The sequence below is a fragment of the Zonotrichia albicollis genome, chromosome 28 (assembly GCF_047830755.1).
Source record: "Zonotrichia albicollis isolate bZonAlb1 chromosome 28, bZonAlb1.hap1, whole genome shotgun sequence".
NCBI lineage: Eukaryota > Metazoa > Chordata > Aves > Passeriformes > Passerellidae > Zonotrichia > Zonotrichia albicollis.
In genome coordinates, this window is record NC_133846.1 from 3,784,805 (window position 1) to 3,804,049 (window position 19,245).

Here is a 19,245-nt window from a genome sequence, read left to right on the forward strand (position 1 = left end):
TGGGGATACAGGGGACATGCATGGCTGGATCACAGAGCAGATCTGGGGGCTCACACAGCAGGCTCTGGGGGTGCACAGAGCTGGAGATGTGCAGGGCTGGGTCTGGGGGTGCAAAGAGCAGGATATGGGGGTGCAAAGAGTGGATCTGGGGTCGCACAGAGCAGGGTCTGGGGGTGCACAGAGCTGGGGATGCGCAGGGCTGGATTTGGGGTTGCACAGAGCAGATCTGGGGGCGCACCCAGCAGGATCCGCTGTCACAGGGGGTGCACAGAGCAGGGTTTGGGGGTGCACAGGGCTGTGGGTGCAGGGGGCTGGGTCTGGGGATACAGGGGACGAGCAGGGTTCATCCCCTGTCTGGGGTTGCACAGAGCGGATATGGGGGTGCACACAGCAGGATATGGGGGTGCACAGAGCTGGGGATGTGCAGGGCTGGGTCTGGGGGCGCACACAGCAGGATCTGCTGCCACAGGATGCACAGGGCTGAACCTGGGGGTGCACAGAGCGGATATGGGGGTGCACACAGCAGGATGTGGGGGTGCGCAGAGCTGGAGATGTGCAGGGCTGGGTCTGGGGGCGCACACAGCAGGATATGGAGGTGCAAAGAGCGGATCTGGGGTCGCATAGAGCAAGGTCTGGGGGTGCACAGAGCTGGAGATGCGCAGGGCTGGATTTGGGGTTGCACAGAGCAGATCTGGGGGCGCACACAGCAGGATCTGGGGGCGCACACAGCAGGATGTGGGGGTGCACCCAGCAGGATGTGGGGGTGCACGGAGTGGATCGGGGAGCGCACACAGCAGGATTTGGGGGTGCACAGAGCAGATCTGGGGGCGCCCCCAGCAGGATCCGCTGTCACGGAGGATGTTCCGGGCTCCATCCGGCGCCGGCCCCGGCGGAAGGCACCCAACTACAGATCCCGGCAGCCCCGGGCGGGCGCGGCGCTGCCCCGGCTGAGGCTCACATGAGCCAGCGGGGCCGGGCCGGGCCGGGCCGGGATGGGGCAGCGCGATCGGATGTTCAAGGTGCTCGTGGTGGGCGACGCCACGGTGGGCAAGACCTCGCTGGTGCAGCGCTACGCCAACGACAGCTTCAACCGGCACTACAAATCCACCGTGGGCGGTGAGCGCGCCGGGCTAACGGGGACACCGGCGGGTGCCGAGTGACTACCGGGGGTTGTTCAGTGGCTACCGGGGGGTTCTCAGGGGTTACTGAGGCGCTACCGGGGAGTTACCGGGGGGGTCCTTGGGTGTTACCGGGGGGTTACCAAGTGGTTACCGGGGGGTTCTCAGGGGTTACTGATGCGCTACCGGGGAGGTCCTTGGGTGTTACCGGGGGGTTCCCGAGCAGTTACCGGGAGGGTTCCCTGGGTTTACCGGAGGGTTACCGGGGGATTCTTGGGGTTCCTTGGGGTTTCCTGGGGTTCTCGGGGGGTTACCGGGGGGTCCTTGGGGTTACCGGGGGTTCTCGGGGGGTTTCCGGGTGGTTACCGGGGGTCCTTGGGGGTTACTGAGGAGTTACCGGGGGTTACTGAGGGGTTACCGGGGGGTTCCCGGGGGGTCCTTGGGGGGTTCTCGGGGGTTCTTGGGAAGTTTCCGGGTGGTTGTCGGGGGTGCCCTGGGAGATCCCTGGGGTTACCGGGGGGAGGTTCTCGGGGGTTACCGAGTGGTTCTCGGGGGTTCCTTGGGGGTGTCCGGCACCGTTCCCATCCCGGTGCGCATCCCCAGCCCGCACCGCGCCCCTCGTCCCGGCAGAGCTCTCCCCTTTCCCCCCTCTCCCGGGCTCTGGGGTTGGGAGTTTGGGGTGAGAACGGCCATGTACCTTCTCTGGTTTATGGGGTGTTAACTCCCAGACCCTCTCCCCTGAACCACCCGGGGATTCTGTCCTTCTGCCCGGTTTATTTGGGGTGCCCCTACCTCTGGGAATAATCACCCCAGGAGCTATAAACTAAATAGTCTGAGGTTATAGACTCAGCTTATCCCAGTTAAACCAGCAGCGATGCTGGTTTGGCATCAATTATACAGCCCTGAAGCCCTCAGGATCATTTGTCCCTCTGCCAGGATTATTTGGGGTGTCCCATCCTTCTCCCACCCCTTGGAATAACCACCTCAGGAGCTGTAGCATGGATAGGCTGAGGTTATACACTCAGTTTATCCCAGTGAAACCATCATCAGTGCTGGTTTGGCATTGATTAAATGGCCCTGAAGCCTCCAGGAGCTTCTGCCTGGCTCATTTGGGGTGTCCCATCCTTCTCCCACCCCTTGGAATAACCATTCCAGGAGCTGTAGCATGAATAGGCTGAGGTTATACACTCAGTTTATCCCAGTAAAACCATCAGCAGTGCTGGTTTGGCATTAATAGAACAGCCCTGAAGCCTCCAGGAGCTTCTGCCTGGCTCATTTGGGGTGTTCCATCCTTCTCCCAGCCCCTGGAATAACCATTCCAGGAGATGTAAGATGGATAGGCTGGGGTTCCAGGCTCAGTTTATCCCAGTGAAACCATCAGCAGTGCTGGTTTGGCATTAATTGAACAGCCCTGAAGCCTCCAGGAGCTTCTGCCTGGCTCATTTGGGGTGTTCCATCCTTCTCCCAGCCCCTGGAATAACCACCCCAGGAGCTGTAAGATGGATAGGCTGGGGTTCCAGGCTCAGCTTATCCCAGTAAAACCATCACCAGTGCTGGTTTGGCATTAATTAAATGGCCCTGAAGCCTCCAGGAGCTTCTGTCCCTCTGCCCAGATCATTTGGGGTGCCCCTACCCCTCGGAATAACCACCCCAGGAGCTGTAAAATGGATAATCTGAAGTTCCAGGCTCAGTTTATCCCAGTAAAACCATCAGCAGCACTGGTTTGGCATTAATGGAACAGCCTGGCCTCGTTGCTGAGGGGTCAGCAGCTCTTGGGAAGCTCTGGGAGAAGGAGGCTGGGAATGGGGCTGAGCAGGATTTGGGTTCTTTGTGTGAATGAATAACCTGGAAGGAGCAGGAGCTGCCGAGGGTTCACCCAGGAAGTCACCCCAAGGACCCAAAACTGAGCACAGCTGTTTAAATCTTCTTATTCCTGCGCTGAGAGGGGATGGATTAGAGGTGAAAACTGCAGAGAGGCACAGAGCTGGGCAGGGCCCTGCTCTGCTGCTTCCTGGGACTTTTCTTTTTGTGCTTTCTTCCTGCTTTTGGCCAGTTCCAGCCCAGCTGGGTCTGGCTGCCAGGTTGAAACCCTGACACATCTGAGAACAGCGCAGGGCTTCCCCTTTTTACTCACTGATGACAAAGATGGGGTGATTCAGCTTGGAAAGGACCTCACAGCACCTCTGACCCCACAAACAGGGACACCTTTCCATATCCCAAATTATTATGGGGTGATTCAGCTCAGAAGGGACCTCACATCTCCTCTGACACCACAAACAGGGACACCTTTCCATATCCCAAATTAATATGGGATGATTCAGCTCAGAAGGGACCTCACATCTCTGACCCCATAAACAGGGACACCTTTCCATATCCCAAATTAAAATGGGATGATTCAGCTCAGAAAGGACCTCACAGCACCTCTGACCCTACAAACAGGGACACCTTTCCCGTCCCAGGTTAATTTGGGGTGATTCAGCTCAGAAAGGACCTCACATCTCTGACCCCATAAACAGGGACACCTTTCCCTGTCCCAGGTTAATTTGGGGTGATTCAGCTCAGAAAGGACCTCACATCTCTGACCCCATAAACAGGGACACCTTTCCCTGTCCCAGGTTAATTTGGGGTGATTCAGCTCAGAAAGGACCTCACATCTCTGACCCCATAAACAGGGACACCTTTCCCTGTCCCAGGTTAATTTGGGGTGATTCAGCTCAGAAAGGACCTCACATCTCTGACCCCATAAACAGGGACACCTTTCCCTGTCCCAGGTTAATTTGGGGTGATTCAGCTCAGAAAGGACCTCACATCTCTGACCCCATAAACAGGGACACCTTTCCATATCCCAAATTAAAATGGGGTGATTCAGCTCAAAAGGGACCTCACATCTCTGACCCCATAAACAGGGACACCTTTCCATATCCCAAATTAATATGGGGTGATTCAGCTCAGAAGGGACCTCACATCTCTGACCCCATAAACAGGGACACCTTTCCCTGTCCCAGGTTAATTTGGGGTGATTCAGCTCAGAAAGGACCTCACATCTCTGACCCCATAAACAGGGACACCTTTCCATATCCCAAATTAAAATGGGGTGATTCAGCTCGGAAGGGACCTCACATCTCTGACCCCACAAACAGGGACACCTTTCCATATCCCAGGTTAATTTGGGGTGATTCAGCTCAGAAGGGACCTCACATCTCTGACCCCACAAACAGGGACACCTTTCCATATCCCAGGTTAATTTGGGGTGATTCAGCTCAAAAGGGACCTCACATCTCTGACCCCATAAACAGGGACACCTTTCCCTGTCCCAGGTTGCTCCAAGCCCCATCCAGCCTGGAGCTGTGCTTGGGCTGCTGACCCTGGTGTAGGGTTTGGGAGGGCTATGGGAGACGCAGGAGCAGCCCCATGGTACAGAATTTGAGCAGCTTTCTTTTCCTTTCCTCCCTGCTTTTTTGGGAATTCTCCAGTGGATTTTGCCCTGAAGGTGGTTCAGTGGTCGGAGTCGGAGACGGTTCGGCTGCAGCTGTGGGACATTGCAGGTATTTGCAAGGTTTTTTTTCACGTTCTCAATGTTTTGGCCTTTTTTGCCCTTTCCTTTTTCCCCTTTCCCTTTCCCTTTCCCTTTCCCTTTCCCTTCCCCTTCCACTTCCCCTTTCCCTTTCCCTTTCCTTTTCCCTTTCCCTTTCCCTTTCCCTTTCCCTTTCCCTTTCCCTTTCCCTTTCCCTTTCCCTTTCCCCTTTCCCCTTTCCCCTTTCCCCTTTCCCCTTTCCCCTTTCCTTTCTTTCCCCTTTCCCCTTCCCTTTCTTTCCCCTTTCCCCTTCCCTTCTTTTTCCTCCCCTTTCTTCCCATTCCCTTTCTCTTCCTTTTTCTTCCTTTTCCTTCTCTCCAAAAATAAATCCCATCTGCCTGTGGATTCCAGGGGCAGGACTGCTCTGCTTTGCTGCCTCCAGCCTGCTGCACTAATTTAAATATTTAATTACAAATCCACCTGCAGGGAATGCCCACAGTCATTCCTGCTTTTCAGAGCCTTTCCCCTCTGTTCCAGAGCAGAGGAAATGTGGAACTGGCTGGACATGAGATTGCTCAGCTCCAAATTTTGGGTTAAAACCCAAACTTCTGGCACGAGGCACGCTCTGAGGGACAGAATTATAAAAGCTGGAGTGGACAAGGAGCTGGAGAGGGGCAGGGAGAGGAATTTCCCAAATTCCCTGGCACCAGGAGGGCTGTGGGCAGCAGCAGCAGCAGCTCTGAAATGGCCCCTGTGGATGTGGAGCAGGGAGGAGAGCAGGGCTGTGGTTTCCTCTGCCCGGGATCCTTAAAATGGCATCAGGAAGGAGAAGTTGGCAGAGTCAGCAGTGCAGCAAGAAACTTTCGGTTTTGGCCCCAAAAAGGAGCTGGAGGAGGGGGGAGCAGAGCTGGCACGGTGCCCTTGTGGTGCCCAGGGACACCCAGGTGGCCTCAGGGCACTGGGATACAGGGGAATAATGGAGATATTGGGGCACTGGGTTATATGGGAATAATGGAAATATTGGAGCACTGGGTTATATGGGAATAATGGAAATATTGGAGCACTGGGTTATATGGGAATAATGGAAATATTGGGGCACTGGGTTATATGGGAATAATGCAAATATTGGGGCACTGGGTTCCATGGGAATAATGGAAATATTGGGGCACTGGGTTATATGGGAACAATGGAAATATTGGGGCACTGAGTTATATGGGAACAATGGAAATATTGGGGCACTGGGTTATATGGGAATAATGGAAATATTGGGGCACTGGGTTATATGGGAATAATGGAGATATTGGGGTGTCCATCCCTGGGCACTGGTATACATGGGAATAATGCAAATATTGGGGTGCTCCATCCCTGGGACACCCTGAGTTCCATGGGAATAATGCAAATATTGGGGCACAGGGTTATATGGGAATAATGGAAATATTGGGGTGTCCCATCTCTGGGTTATAGGGGAATAATGCAAATATTGGGGTGCCCCATCCCTGGGGACACCCTGAGTTCCATGGGAATAATGCAAATATTGGGGTGTCCCAACCCTGGAGGTGTCCCAGCCCACCCTGCCCATTGGGTGATCTTTGGTGTATTTCTCTGTGGGTTTGTATGGGTTTTTTGTGGGTTTTTTTTTTTGTCTTTCTCCATGTGTTTGTGTGTTTCTCTTTGTTTCTGTGTGGGGTCTTGTGTGTATTTCTTGTGTTTCTCTGCGGGTTTGTGTGTATTTTGTGTATTTCTGTGTGGGTTTGTATGGTTTTTATGTGTTTCTCTGTGGTTTTGTATGGTTTTTGTGTATTTCTCTGTGTTTTTGTTTGGGGGTTTGTGTGTATTTTGTGTGTTTCTCTGTATGGTTTCTGTGTGTTTCTCTATGGGCTTGTGTGTTTTTCTGTGGGTTTGTGTGTTTCTATGTGTGGTTTTATATGTTTTTCTGTGGGTTTGTATGGTTTTTGCATGTTTCTATGTTGGGTTTTGTGTGTTTTTGGGTGTTTCTCTGTGTGTTCCCCTGTGGGTTTGTACAGTTTTTCTGTGTTTCTCCGTGGTTTTCTCATGATTCCATGACCTGACCCCTGCCCAGCCCACACCCCAAATCCCCTCACAAACCAGAAATCCTCACTTCTAGCTGCAAAACCACCCCACAAACACACAATTTACCTGCAGAACCCCCCAAAATACCAACCCTGGCTGGGTTTTTCTCTGCCTTTGACCCCAAAAGGGTCATGTGGTTTCTCTGTGTGATTTTGTATGATTTTCTGTGTTTCTCTGTGGGTTTGTACGGTTTTTGTGTGTTTCTGTGTGGGGTTTTGTGTGTTTCTCTGTGTTTCTATGTGGGGTTTTGTGTGTTTCTGTGTACGTTTGTATGGTTTTGTGTGTTTCTGTGTGGGGTTTTGTGTGTTTTTATGTGTTTCTCTGTGGGGTTTTGTGTGTTTCTGTGTACGTTTGTATGGTTTTTGTGTGTTTCTGTGTGGGGTTTTGTGTGTTTCTGTGTGTTTCTATGTGGGGTTTTGTGTGTTTTTATGTGTTTCTCTGTGGGGTTTTGTGTGTTTCTGTGTACGTTTGTATGGTTTTGTGTGTTTCTGTGTGGGGTTTTGTGTATTTCTCTGTGTTTCTGTGTGGGGTTTTGTGTGTTTCTATGTGGGGTTTTGTGTGTTTTGGGGTGTTTCTGTGTGGGGTTTTGTGTGTTTCTCTGTGTTTCTATGTGGGGTTTTGTGTTTTTATGTGTTTCTCTGTGGGGTTTTGTGTGTTTCTCTGTGTTTCTCTGTGTTTCTGTATGGGGTTTTGTGTGTTTCTATGTGGGGTTTTGTGTGTTTTTGTGTGTTTCTGTGTGGGGTTTTGTGTGTTTTGGGGTGTTTCTCTGTGTGTTCCCCTGTGGGTTTGTACAGTTTTTCTGTGTTTCTCCGTGGTTTTCTCATGATTCTGTGACCTGACCCCTGCCCAGCCCAGAGATTCTCAGCCAGCCCACACCCCAAATCCCCTCACAAACCAGAAATCCTCACTTTTAGCTGCGAAACCACCCCACAAACACACAATTTACCTGCAGAACCCCCCAAAATACCAACCCTGGCTGGGTTTCTCTCTCTGGTTCTGACCCCAGGGCAGGAACGTTTCACCTCCATGACCCGCCTGTACTACAGGGAGGCCTCAGGCTGTGTCATCATGTTTGATGTCACCAACAGCAGCACCTTCAGCAACAGCCACAAGTGGAAGCAGGACCTGGACAGCAAACTGGTGCTGCCAGATGGGAGCCCCGTGCCCTGCCTGCTGCTGGCCAACAAGGTGGGCAGCCTGCCCGGGATGGCGTTTTTTGGGAGGTTTTTGGGGGGTTTTGGGTGGTTTTCTGTGGGCTTCTGTGGTTTTTGTGTGTTCCTCTATGGGTTTATGTGATTTTTGTGTGTTCTTCTGTGTGTTTGTATGGGTTTTGTGTGTTCTTCTGTGGGTTTGTATGGGTTTTGTGTGTTTCTCTGTGGGTTTGTACAGTTTCTGTGTGTTTCTATGTGGGTTTTTGTGTGTTTTTTTGTGTTTCTCAGTGTGTTTTTGTATGGTTTTTGTGTGTTTCCCTATGGGTTTGTATGGGTTTTGTGTGTTTCCCTGTGGGTTTATGTGGGGTTTTTTGTGTTTTTGTATGTTTCCCTGTGGGTTTGTATGGTTTTTGTGTGTTTCCCTATGGGTTTGTATGGGTTTTGTGTGTTTCCCTGTGGGTTTGTATGGTTTTTGTGTGTTCTTCTATGGGTTTGTATGGTTTTAGTGTGTTCTTCTATGGGTTTCTATGTTTTTTGTAGTTTTCTCTGTGGGTTTGTATGGTTTTGGTGTGTTCCTCTATGGGTTTGTATGGATTTTTGTGTGTTTTTGTATATTTCTGTGGGTTTGTAATGTTTTTTGTGTGGTTTTTGTGTGTTTCTCTCTGGGTTTGTATGGTTTTTGTGTGTTTCTCTCTGGGTTTGTATGGTTTTTGTGTGTTTCTCTGTGGGTTTGTATGGGTTTTGTGTGTTCTTCTGTGTGTTTGTATGGGTTTTGTGTGTTTCCCTATGGGCTTGTATGGTTTTTGTGTTCTTCTATGGGTTTCTATATTTTTTGTAGTTTCCTCTGTGGGTTTGTATGGGTTTTGTGTGGTTTTCTGTGGGTTGCTGTGGTTTTTGTGTGTGTTTCTGTTTTGTGTGTTTCTGTTTTGTGTGGTTTTTCTGTGTTTCTCTATGGGTTTGTATGGTTTTTGTGTGTTCCTCTATGGATTTATGTGATTTTTGTGTGTTCTTCTGTGGGTTTGTATGGGTTTTGTGTGTTTTTGTATATTTCTGTGGGTTTGTAAGGTTTTTTGTGTGGGTTTTTGTGTATTCCTCTCTGGGTTTGTATGGGTTTTTGTGTGTTTCTCTGTGTGTTTGTATGGGTTTTGTGTGTTTCTCTGTGGGTTTGTGTGGGGTTATTTGTGTTTTTGTGTGTTTCTCTGTGGGTTTGTACAGTTTCTGTGTGTTTCTATGTGGGTTTTTGTGTGTTTTTTTTTGTGTTTCTCTGCGTGTTTTTGTACGGTTTTTGTGTATTTCCCTGTGGGGTTGTATGGTTTTTGTGTGTTTCTCTCCATGTTTGTGTACTTCTCTGTGAGTTTGTACATTTTTTTGTGCGTTTCTCTGTAGGTTTGTGTGTTTTGTGTGTTTCTCTATGTGGTTTGGTATGGCTTTTGTGTGTTTCTCTGTGTTTTTGTGTGTTTTTTGTTTGTTTCTCTGTGTTTCTCTATGGATTTGTATGGGTTTTGGTGTGTTTCTCTGTGGGGTTTGTGTGTTTGTGTGTTCTGTGGGTGTTTGTATGGTTTTCTGTGTGTTTCTCCGTCTGTTTTTTGTTCTCTGTGGGTGTTTGTATGGTTTTTTGTGTGTTTCTCCGTGTGTTTTTTGTTTCTCTGTGGGTTTTTGTGTGGTTTTTGTGTGTTTCTCTGTGTGTTTCTATGGTTTTTGTGGGTTTGAGTGCTCAGGGTGGGGATTTGGCACAGCCTGGACTCGATGATCCCACAGGGATTTTCCTGGAATTCTGTTCTGAGGCCACAACTTTCCCTCAAAGGATCAGGAAAACCTGGAGAGCTCAGGGCTCAGGCTCTGCCTCCGTGCCCATCCCGTTGGCATCAGTGCCACCCCCGTGGTGCCACCACACCTGTGCCACCTGCCCTGGGCAGGGAGCCTGGGCAGGTTTGGGGTGTAATGGGGTTGGGGAGGCAGATTTGGGATTTGATGAGGCTGGGGAGGCAGATTTGGGGTGGGGGATGAAGCTGGGGAGGCAGATTTGGGGTGAGGGATGGAGGTTGGAGGGGCAGATTTGGGATGAGGGATGAGCTTGAGGAGGCAGATTTGGGATGGGATGGGGTTGGGGAGGCAGATTTGGGGTGAGGGATGGAGGTTGGAGGGGCAGATTTGGGATTTGATGAGGTTGGCAAGGCAGATTTGGGATGGGGGAGGAAGTTGAGGAGGCAGATTTGAGATGGGATAAGTTTGGGGAGACAGATTTGGGATTTGATGAGGTTGGGGAGGCAGATTTGGGATGGGGGGACAAAGTTGAGGAGGCAGATTTGGGATGGGATGAAGCTGGGGAGGCAGATTTGGGGTGAGAGACAAGGCTGGAGACGCAAATTTGGGATTTGATGAGGTTGAGGAGGCAGATTTGGGGTGAGGGATGGAGGTTGGGGGGCAGATTTGGGATGGGGGACAAAGTTGAGGAGGCAGATTTGAGATGGGATAAGTTTGGGGAGGCAGATTTGGGATTTGATGAGGCTGCAGAGGCAGATTTGGGGTGAGGGATGAGCTTGAGGAGGCAGATTTGGGATGGGACGAGGTTGGGGAGGCAGATTTGAGATAATGGATGGGGTTGGGGAGGCAGATTTGGGATGAGGGATGAGGTTGGAGAGGAAAATTTGGGATTTGATGAGGCTGGGGAGGCAGATTTGGGATGGAATGAAGTTGGGGAAGCAGATTTGGGATGAGGGATGAGTTTGAGGAGGTAGCTTTTGGATGGGATGAGGTTGGAGAGGCAGATTTGGGATGGGGGATGAAGTTGGGGAGGCAGATTTGAGATAATGGATGGGGTTGGGGAGGCAGATTTGGGATGAGGGATGAGGTTGGAGAGGAAAATTTGGGATTTGATGAGGTTGAGGAGGCAGATTTAGGGTGAGAGACGAGGCTGGAGAGGCAGATTTGGGATTTGATGAGGTTGGGGAGGCAGATTTGGGATGAGGGATGAGTTTGAGGAGGCAGTTTTTGGATGGGACGAGGCTGGAGAGGCAGATTTGGGATGGGGGACAAAGTTGAGGAGGCAGATTTGGGATGGGGGACAAAGTTGAGGAGGCAGATTTGGGATTTAATGACCTTGGGAAGCAGATTTGGGATTTGATGAGCTTGGGAGGCAGATTTGGGATTTGATGAACAGGCTGGAATCTCCATTCCAGGCGTGCCTGACTGAGCTGTGTCAGCACCTGAGATATCAGATAAGGAAATTTCTGCTTGCAGCAGCCCAGGGAGAGCCTTGCCCTGGGATTTGGGAGCTGGCAGGGCTGAGCTGCCTCCCAGGGCCTGCAAAACTGGGCAGAAATTCCCAATTCCCAGAGAATCCATGGCTGCCCCATCCCTGGAAGTGTCCCAGGCCGTATTTATTAAATTTATAAATTATTTAATTTATAAATTATTTCATTTATAAATTAAATTGAAATTCCTCCAACCCAAGCCATTGAGGGATTTTGTGCCCCTAAAATTCCCCATTTTTCTGCCTTGCAGTGCGACCTCTCCCCGTGGGCAGTGACCAGGGAGGAAATCGACAGGTTCAGCAAAGAAAATGGATTTTCAGGGTGGGTGGAGACGTCTGTGAAGGAAAACAAAAACATCAACGAGTCCATGAGGTAGGAGCAGGGCCTGGGGTGTTTGAGGGTCCCAGCATGAGGGAAGGGATGAGAATCTGCAATCCGTGTTTCAGAAGGTTAATTTATTATTTTGTTATATTATATATTGTATTATATTTATGATATATTGTGTTATGGTAATATATTATGGTAATATATTATGGTAATATATTATATTATATTATATTATATTATATTATATTATATTATATTATATTATATTATATTATATTATATTATATTATATTATATTATATTATATTATATTATACTATACTATATTATACTATATTATACTATATTATACTATATTATACTATATTATGTTAATAGTATGTTATGTTATAATATTATATTATAATGTTATATTATGTATGATTCTAATATTTCTAATATTTATAATTATATGATTTAATTATACATAATATAATATAATATAATGTAATTTAATATAGTGTAATATAATATGAGAATATTATATTATAATATTTTAATGTTATAGTACATTATGTTATAATATTACATTATAATGTTATCCTATATTATGTATAATTCTATTATTTATAATATTTATAATTATATTATTTAATTATATGTAATAGAATGTAATGTAATATAGTGTAATGTAATGTAGTGTAATGTAATATAATGTAATGTAATATAATATGAGAATATTATACTATATTATATTATATTATATTATACTATTCTATATTATACTATACTATATTATACTATATTATACTATATTATACTATATTATACTATATTATACTATATCAGCTTTTCATTTATTTCTTTTCTGCACTGCCCAACTCTACAAATGCATTCCCCACCCTTCTGAGCTTTGCTTTTTTCTTCTTTTTTTTTAATTTTTAATTTCTTTTCCGCACTGCCTAATGCTGCTGATTTCAAAAAAAACCCCATAAAAACAAAACAAAACACCCCGAAAAAACCAATTAAAACCCAAAAAAAGCCCCAAATCCAACTCAGGATTTGTTTCCCCAGGGTTCTGATTGAGAAGATGATGTGCTCACCCTCGGGCGATGGCAGCTCCTGCTCTGCTGGCGCTGGGGATTACATCAACATCCAGGAGAGCTCTGCTCCGGGCTGGGCCTGCTGCTGAGGCCGTGCCTTCATCATCATCGTCATCATCATCGTCATGGTCATGGTCACCTGTCCCTGCACTGCCCTGGTTTGGGGTTTTTTCCTGGGATTTTGAGTTTTTCCGTGGCTGTTTGCTGAGCACAGCCCTGGGCAGTGCCTTGGAATGAGGAGGGGAGGAAGAGGAGGGTTGAGGTTGATGTTCTTCATTTGGGAATAATCCTCATTTTGGGAATAATCCTCATTTTGGGAATATTCCTGATTTAGGAATGTTCCTCATTGGGAATATTGCTAATTTGGGAATATTCCTCATTTTGGGAATAACCCTCATTGGGAATAATCCTCATTTTGGGAATATTCCTGATTTGGGAATATTCCTCATTTTGGGAATATCCCTCATTTTGGGAATAATCCTGATTTGGGAATAATCCTCATTTTGGGAATAATCCTGATTTAGGAATAAGCCTCATTTTGGGAATATCCCTCATTTTGGGATTATCCCTCATTTGGGAATATTCCTCATTTAGGAATCTTCCTCATTGGGGATATTCCTCATTGGGAATATTGCTAATTTGGGAATATTCCTCATTTTGGGAATAATCCTCATTTTGGGAATATCCCTCATTTTGGGATTATCCCTCATTTGGGAATATTCCTGATTTGGGAATGTTCCTCATTTTGGGAATAATCCTGATTTGGGAATATTCCTGATTTGGGAATGTTCCTCATTGGGAATATTGCTGATTTGGGAATGTTCGTCATTTTGGGATTATTCCTGATTTGGGAATATTCCTCATTGGGGATATTCCTAATTTGGGAATATTCCTAATTTGGGAATATCCCTCATTTTGGGATTATTCCTCATTTTGGGAATAATCCCTCATTTGGGAATATTCCTGATTTGGGAATGTTCCTCATTTTGGGAATAATCCTGATTTGGGAATATCCCTCATTTTGGGATTATTCCTCATTTTGGGATTATTCCTGATTTGGGAATATCCCTCATTTAGGAATGTTCCTCATTGGGGATATTCCTCATTGGGAATATTGCTAATTTGGGAATATCCCTCATTTTGGGATTATCCCTCATTTGGGAATATTCCTCATTGGGAATATTCCTAATTTGGGATTATTCCTGATTTGGGATTATTCCTGATTTGGGAATATCCCTCATTTTGGGATTATTCCTCATTTTGGGATTATTCCTGATTTGGGAATATTCCTCATTGGGAATATTGCTAATTTGGGAATATTCCTCATTTTGGGAATGTTCCTCACTGGGGATATTCCTCATTAGGAATATTGCTAATTTGGCAATGTTCCCTCATTTTGGGATTATTCCTGATTTGGGAATATCCCTCATTGGGGATATCCCTTATTTTGAATATTCCTCATTTGGGGATATTCCTGATTTGGGAATATTCCTCATTGGGAATCATCCTCATTTGGGAATATTCCTCGTTTATGAATATTCCTCATTGGAAATATTCTTCATTTGGAAATATCCCTTATTTGGATTATTCCTGATTTGGGAATATTCCTCACTTAGGAATATTCCTCATTGGGAACATTCCTCATTTGGGAATATTGCTAATTTGGGAATATTCCTCATTTGGGAATATTCCTCATTTTGAATATTTCTCATTGAGAACATTCCAAATTTTGGGAACATTCCTCATTTGGGAACATTCCTCATTTAGGAATACTCCTCATTTTGAATATTCCTCATTTTGAATATTCCTCATTTATGAATATTCCTCATTTTGAATATTCCTAATTTTGAATATTCCTCACTGGGAATATCCCTCATTTTGGGAATATTCCCCATTTTCTGTGCCGCTCTCATGGAGCACAATCCATGTCCAAGCAGTGCCTTGGATTACATTGAATTTTTTATTTTATTTTTTTTTAATTTTGAGCACTTCCCCCTCTGGCCTGGGCTGCCAGAGGGATTTTTTAACTTTCTGCACCTTTCCCCCCTCAGGAGTTGCTCCTGGAGCAGCACAACCCCTGCTCCTCTGTGGAGCAGTTTGTGTGGAGCAGAAACCCCAAAATTTGGGCAGGAGCTGCTCTGCCCTTCCTGGACCAGAAAATCCTCATTATTTGGGTTTTTCCTGCAGAGCAGAAACCCCAAAATTTGGTCAGGATTTTCCCCTGTTCTTCCTGGACCAGAACAACCCTCACTATTTGGGTTCTTCCTGTGGAACAAAACCCCAAAATTTGGTCAGGAATTGCTCTTGCCATCGCTGGACTAGAACAATCCCCACTCCCCTGTGGAGCAGAAATCCCAAAATTTGGGCAGGAGCTGCTCTGCCCTTCCTGGACCAGAAAAATCCTCATTATTTGGGTTCTTCCTGCCAAAATTTGGTGAGGATTTTCCCCTGCACTTCCTGGAGCAGCACAACCCTCAGTCCCCCGTGAAACCCCAAAATTTGGTCAGGATTTTCCCCTGCCCTTCCTGGAGCAGCACAACCCTCATTATTTGGGTTCTTCCTGTGGAGCAGAAACCCCAAAATTTGGGCAGGAACTGCTCTGCCCTTCCTGGACCAGAGAAATCCTCATTATTTGGGTTCTTCCTGTAGAACAGAAACCCCAAAATTTGGTCAGGAATTGCTCTTGCCATCGCTGGACTAGAACAATCCCCACTTCCCTGTGGAACAGAAACCTCAAAATTTGGGCAGGAATTGCTCTTACCATCCCTGGACCAGAACAATCCCCACTTCCCTGTGGAGCAGAAACCCCAAAATTTGGTTGGGATTTTCTCCTGCCCTTCCTGGACCAGAAAAATCCTCACTATTTGGGTTCTTCCTGTGGAACAAAACCCCAAAATTTGGTCAGGAGTTGCTGGGTCCTCCTTGTGGAGCAGAAACCCCAAAATTTGGTCAGGATTTTCCCCTGCCCTTCCTGGACCAGAACAACCCTCACTAATTGGGTTCTCCCTGTGGAACAAAACCCCAAAATTTGGTCAGGAGTTGCTGGGTCCTCCCTGTAGAGCAGAAACGCCAAAATTTGGTCAAGAACTGCTCTGGCCTTCCTGGACCAGCAAAATCCTCATTATTTGGGTTCTTCCTGTGGAGCAGAAACCCCAAAATTTGGTCAGGATTTTCCCCTGCACTTCCTGGACCAGCACAATCCTCATTCCCCTGTGGACCAGAAACCTCAAAATTTGGTCAGGAGTTGCTGGGTCCTCCTTGTGGAGCAGAAACCCCAAAATTTGGTCAGGATTTTCTCCTGCCCTTCCTGGACCAGCACAATCCTCATTATTTGGGTTCTTCCTGTGGAACAAAACCCCAAAATTTGGTCAGGAATTGCTCCTGCCCTTCCTGGAGCAGCACAACCCTCACAATTTGGGTTCTTCCTGTGGAACAGAAACCCCAAAATTTGGTCAGGATTTTTCCCTGCCCTTCCTGGACCAGCACAATCCTCACAATTTGGGTTCTCCCTTTGTAGCAGGGACCCCAAAATTTGGTCAGGAATTTCTGGGTCCTCCTTGTGGGGCAGAAACCCCAAAATTTGGTCAGGAATTCCATGATTTTCTGAGGGAACACAATCATCCTGTTTGTGTTTTGGGGTCGGATTTTAGCAAAACCCTTTCAATAATTGGGATTTTTTACCTCCTTAATGAGGAAACAGGACTAACAGAAATGGAGGAGTTGGTAAAACAGGCCTCACTAAAAAATCTGCTTTAGTGGGGCTGGAAAAGAGGAGGAAAACCAGATTTTATGGGATAAAAGGAAATTCCCATTCCCCCAAATATTGAGGGTGGAGAGTTTTGGCCAAAAAATTGGTAAAAAATTGAGGTGAATTTATAGGAAATTCACATTTCAGGAATGGAGTTTTGTGTATTTAATACTGGATTTTCTGAGGGAGCACAATCACCCTGTTCGTGTTTTGGGGTCGGATTTTAACAAAAATCCTTCAAAAATTGGGATTTTTTACCTCCTTGACTCACCCTGTTCATGTTTTGGATTTTAGCAAAAAGCCTTCAATAATTGGATTTTTTTACCTCTTTAACTGGGAAACAAGAATAGAAATTGTCCTGGTTTTGTTGAATTAGGTAAATTATTTTTTCTGTTTTATAGAAATGAAGGAGTTGGTAAAACAGGCAATCACTAAAAAATCAGAATTTTCATTCTCTGGAGCTGAAAAGAATTTAAAACTGAACAATGAAGGTTAAAGAAATTTAGAATTATTTGTGCTTAATTATTTTAATGCGAAGCTGAAATACCTGGGCTGTGCAAATATGGCCAAATTTGGGGTGAGATGTGTTTAAAAATCTTATTTTTTTTTGCACAAAACAGAATTTTCTCCACATGGAGAAGTGGTTGGCAACAAAATGGAAGTGCCTTGATGAATTTTACTTCATTATCTTAAATAACAAAAAAACCACAAAAAAACCCAAAAAAAACCCTCAGAAAAAAAGAATAAAAAATGGCTTTTAATCTTATAAATATTTAATCCTATAAATATTTCTGGTTCTTTTTAGAACGCAAGAAAACTGGCTAATTTTAATTTTTTTTTTAAGATTCAGGTGTTATTTATTGATTTTTGTATTTGAAATATTTCAGCCAAGAGCAGCTGAAAATTCCCAATTCCTGCTCCATCCATGGAGCTCAGGCAGAGCATGAAATAATTCAAATTATCCTAAAATTTTTGTCATTTTTTGTCATTTTTCCTACAAATTTTTTTGGAAATTTATATGAAATATCCTAAATTTTTTTGTATTTTTTTCCTACAATTTTTGTTAGGAAATTTATTTGAAATATCCTAAATTTTTTTGGGTAATTTTTCCTATAAATCTGACATTATAAGAAAGATTATTATTGGAAAATTATTATTATATTAAAAAATTTAAAACAATTATGTGAAAGTTATTATTTAAAAATTACATTTAAAATTTTTTAAAATCCAGAATTATTTTAGAATTATTTTTTAAATTATCTTCATATTTCAAAATTTGTAAACCCAGCATTATTAAAATATTATTACAATTATTATTATATTAAAAATTTTAAAACACATACTTATTTAAAAGTTATTATTAAAATATTATTATATTTAAAATTTTTTAAACCCAGAATTATTTTTAAAATTATAATATTTAAAAATTTTAAACCCCAGAATTAATTAAAAATATTATTAAAATTATTATTATATTTTTAAAAATTAACCCCCAGAATTATTTCAAAGTTATTCTTAAAATATTATTATATTTAAAAATCTTTAAAACCCTGAATTATTTTTAAAATTATCATTATATTTAAAAATTTTAAAACCTTATTATTAACAATACTATTGTATTTAAAAATTGTAAACCCCAGAATTATTTCAACATATTATTAAAATTATCATTATATTTTAAAAAGTAAAACCCTGAATTATTTGAAAGTTATTATTGAAAGTACTATTAGAGCTAAAAATTTTAAACACATCATTCTTTTTAAAAATTATTATTAAAGATATTATAATTATATTTAAAAAATTTTAAACCCAGAATTATTTTACAAATTAGTATTTAAAAATTATCATTATATTTTAGAATTTTAAAACCCGGAATTTAAAAAAAATTATTATTAAAATGTATTATATTTAAACATTTTAAACCCCAAAATTATTTTTAAAAAATTATTATTTCCCCTGAAAGGGAAAAGCCAAAAAATTGTTTAATTTAACTTTTGTTCATGTGGGTGTGTAAAAACCTGAATATTTCAAATAGTAATCAGAAATTTTCTTTATTCTGCTTCACAATTTCCACTCTTGGTCTTGTCAGAAATGAGAATTTTGGAAATTTTATTGCAGCCTCAATAAGTCAAAAAAAATCAAAATTTAGCTTTTATTTTGTCTTTTAAAAATTAAAAAAAAAAATTCATTGCATTTTTTAAGCTTAAAAGCTTTTATTTTTATTTTTTTTTTAAGTTTAAAAGCTTAAAAGCTTTTATTTCTTTTTTTTCCTGTTTTATTGAAGTATTTTAAATGCAGGGTCCTGAGCGTTGTAAATTCAATATTATGGTTGTGGAAAGAGGAAAAAAATTGGATTTTAATCCACATTGCAAGGTTGGAAATGAAAATTGGATTTTATAATAAAAAATTGGGCATTGCTGGCTGGGGGCTGTGGTTTTGTTGTCTCAGCAGTGCTAAGGAATGAGTTTATAAATTGAAATTTTGAATAAAAATAATAAAAAATGTGTAAAATGTGTGGTGTGGAGTGTCCTGTGGTGCCAGGAAAAGAAATTCCTGTGAAATATCTCAAAAAAACAACAAAAAAAACCACAACAAAAAGCAGAAAAACACCCCAAAACAAAACCAAAAAAAAGCAAAAAAATTCCAAGTGCGCACCCCAAAATCCCAAATAAAATCCTAAATACACACCCAAAAAAATCCAAATACACGCTCAAAAAAATCCCAAATACCCCCAAAAACCCCAAATAAAAATCCAAATTCACACCCAAAAAATTCCCAAACATTCACCCAAAAAATCCAAATACACATCCAAAAAACCCAAATAAAAACCCAAATACACAAACAAAAATCCCAAATAAAAACCCCCAAAAATCCCATATACACACCCAGAAAAACCAAGTAAAAATTCCAAATACACACCCAAAAAACCCAAATAAAAAACCCCAAAACCCAAATAAAAA

General features: G+C 43.6%; 2 protein-coding genes across 2 annotated transcripts; both read left to right on the plus strand.

Annotated features, from left to right (window-relative positions):
• Positions 1–823: 823 nt before the first annotated feature.
• Positions 824–12,932, plus strand: RAB29 (RAB29, member RAS oncogene family). The gene is made up of 5 exons (XM_074528122.1): positions 824–1,116; positions 4,592–4,663; positions 7,730–7,911; positions 11,379–11,500; positions 12,509–12,932. The coding sequence occupies exons 1-5, from the start codon at positions 993–995 to the stop codon at positions 12,624–12,626; spliced, it is 618 nt and encodes a 205-aa protein (XP_074384223.1). The 5' UTR covers positions 824–992; the 3' UTR covers positions 12,627–12,932.
• Positions 12,663–18,220, plus strand: LOC141725234 (uncharacterized). The gene is made up of 3 exons (XM_074527937.1): positions 12,663–12,695; positions 15,187–16,218; positions 16,544–18,220. Exons 1-3 carry the CDS (start codon positions 12,663–12,665, stop codon positions 16,577–16,579), a joined length of 1,101 nt encoding a protein of 366 aa, XP_074384038.1. The 3' UTR covers positions 16,580–18,220.
• The last annotated feature ends 1,025 nt before the right edge of the window (positions 18,221–19,245 follow it).

Bases quoted from the DNA above. Each gene is read 5' to 3' on its own strand.
- RAB29 (XM_074528122.1), top strand. From the start codon at position 993: ATGGGGCAGCGCGATCGGATGTTCAAGGTGCTCGTGGTGGGCGACGCC. The intron at 1,117-4,591 runs GTGAGCGCGCCG...GGAATTCTCCAG, and splicing joins CTACAAATCCACCGTGGGCG to TGGATTTTGCCCTGAAGGTG. The intron at 11,501-12,508 runs GTAGGAGCAGGG...TTGTTTCCCCAG, and splicing joins AACATCAACGAGTCCATGAG to GGTTCTGATTGAGAAGATGA.
- LOC141725234 (XM_074527937.1), top strand. From the start codon at position 12,663: ATGGTCATGGTCACCTGTCCCTGCACTGCCCTG. The intron at 12,696-15,186 runs GTTTGGGGTTTT...TTCTTCCTGTAG, and splicing joins CCTGTCCCTGCACTGCCCTG to AACAGAAACCCCAAAATTTG. The intron at 16,219-16,543 runs CTCCTTAATGAG...GGGATTTTTTAC, and splicing joins CAATAATTGGGATTTTTTAC to CTCCTTGACTCACCCTGTTC.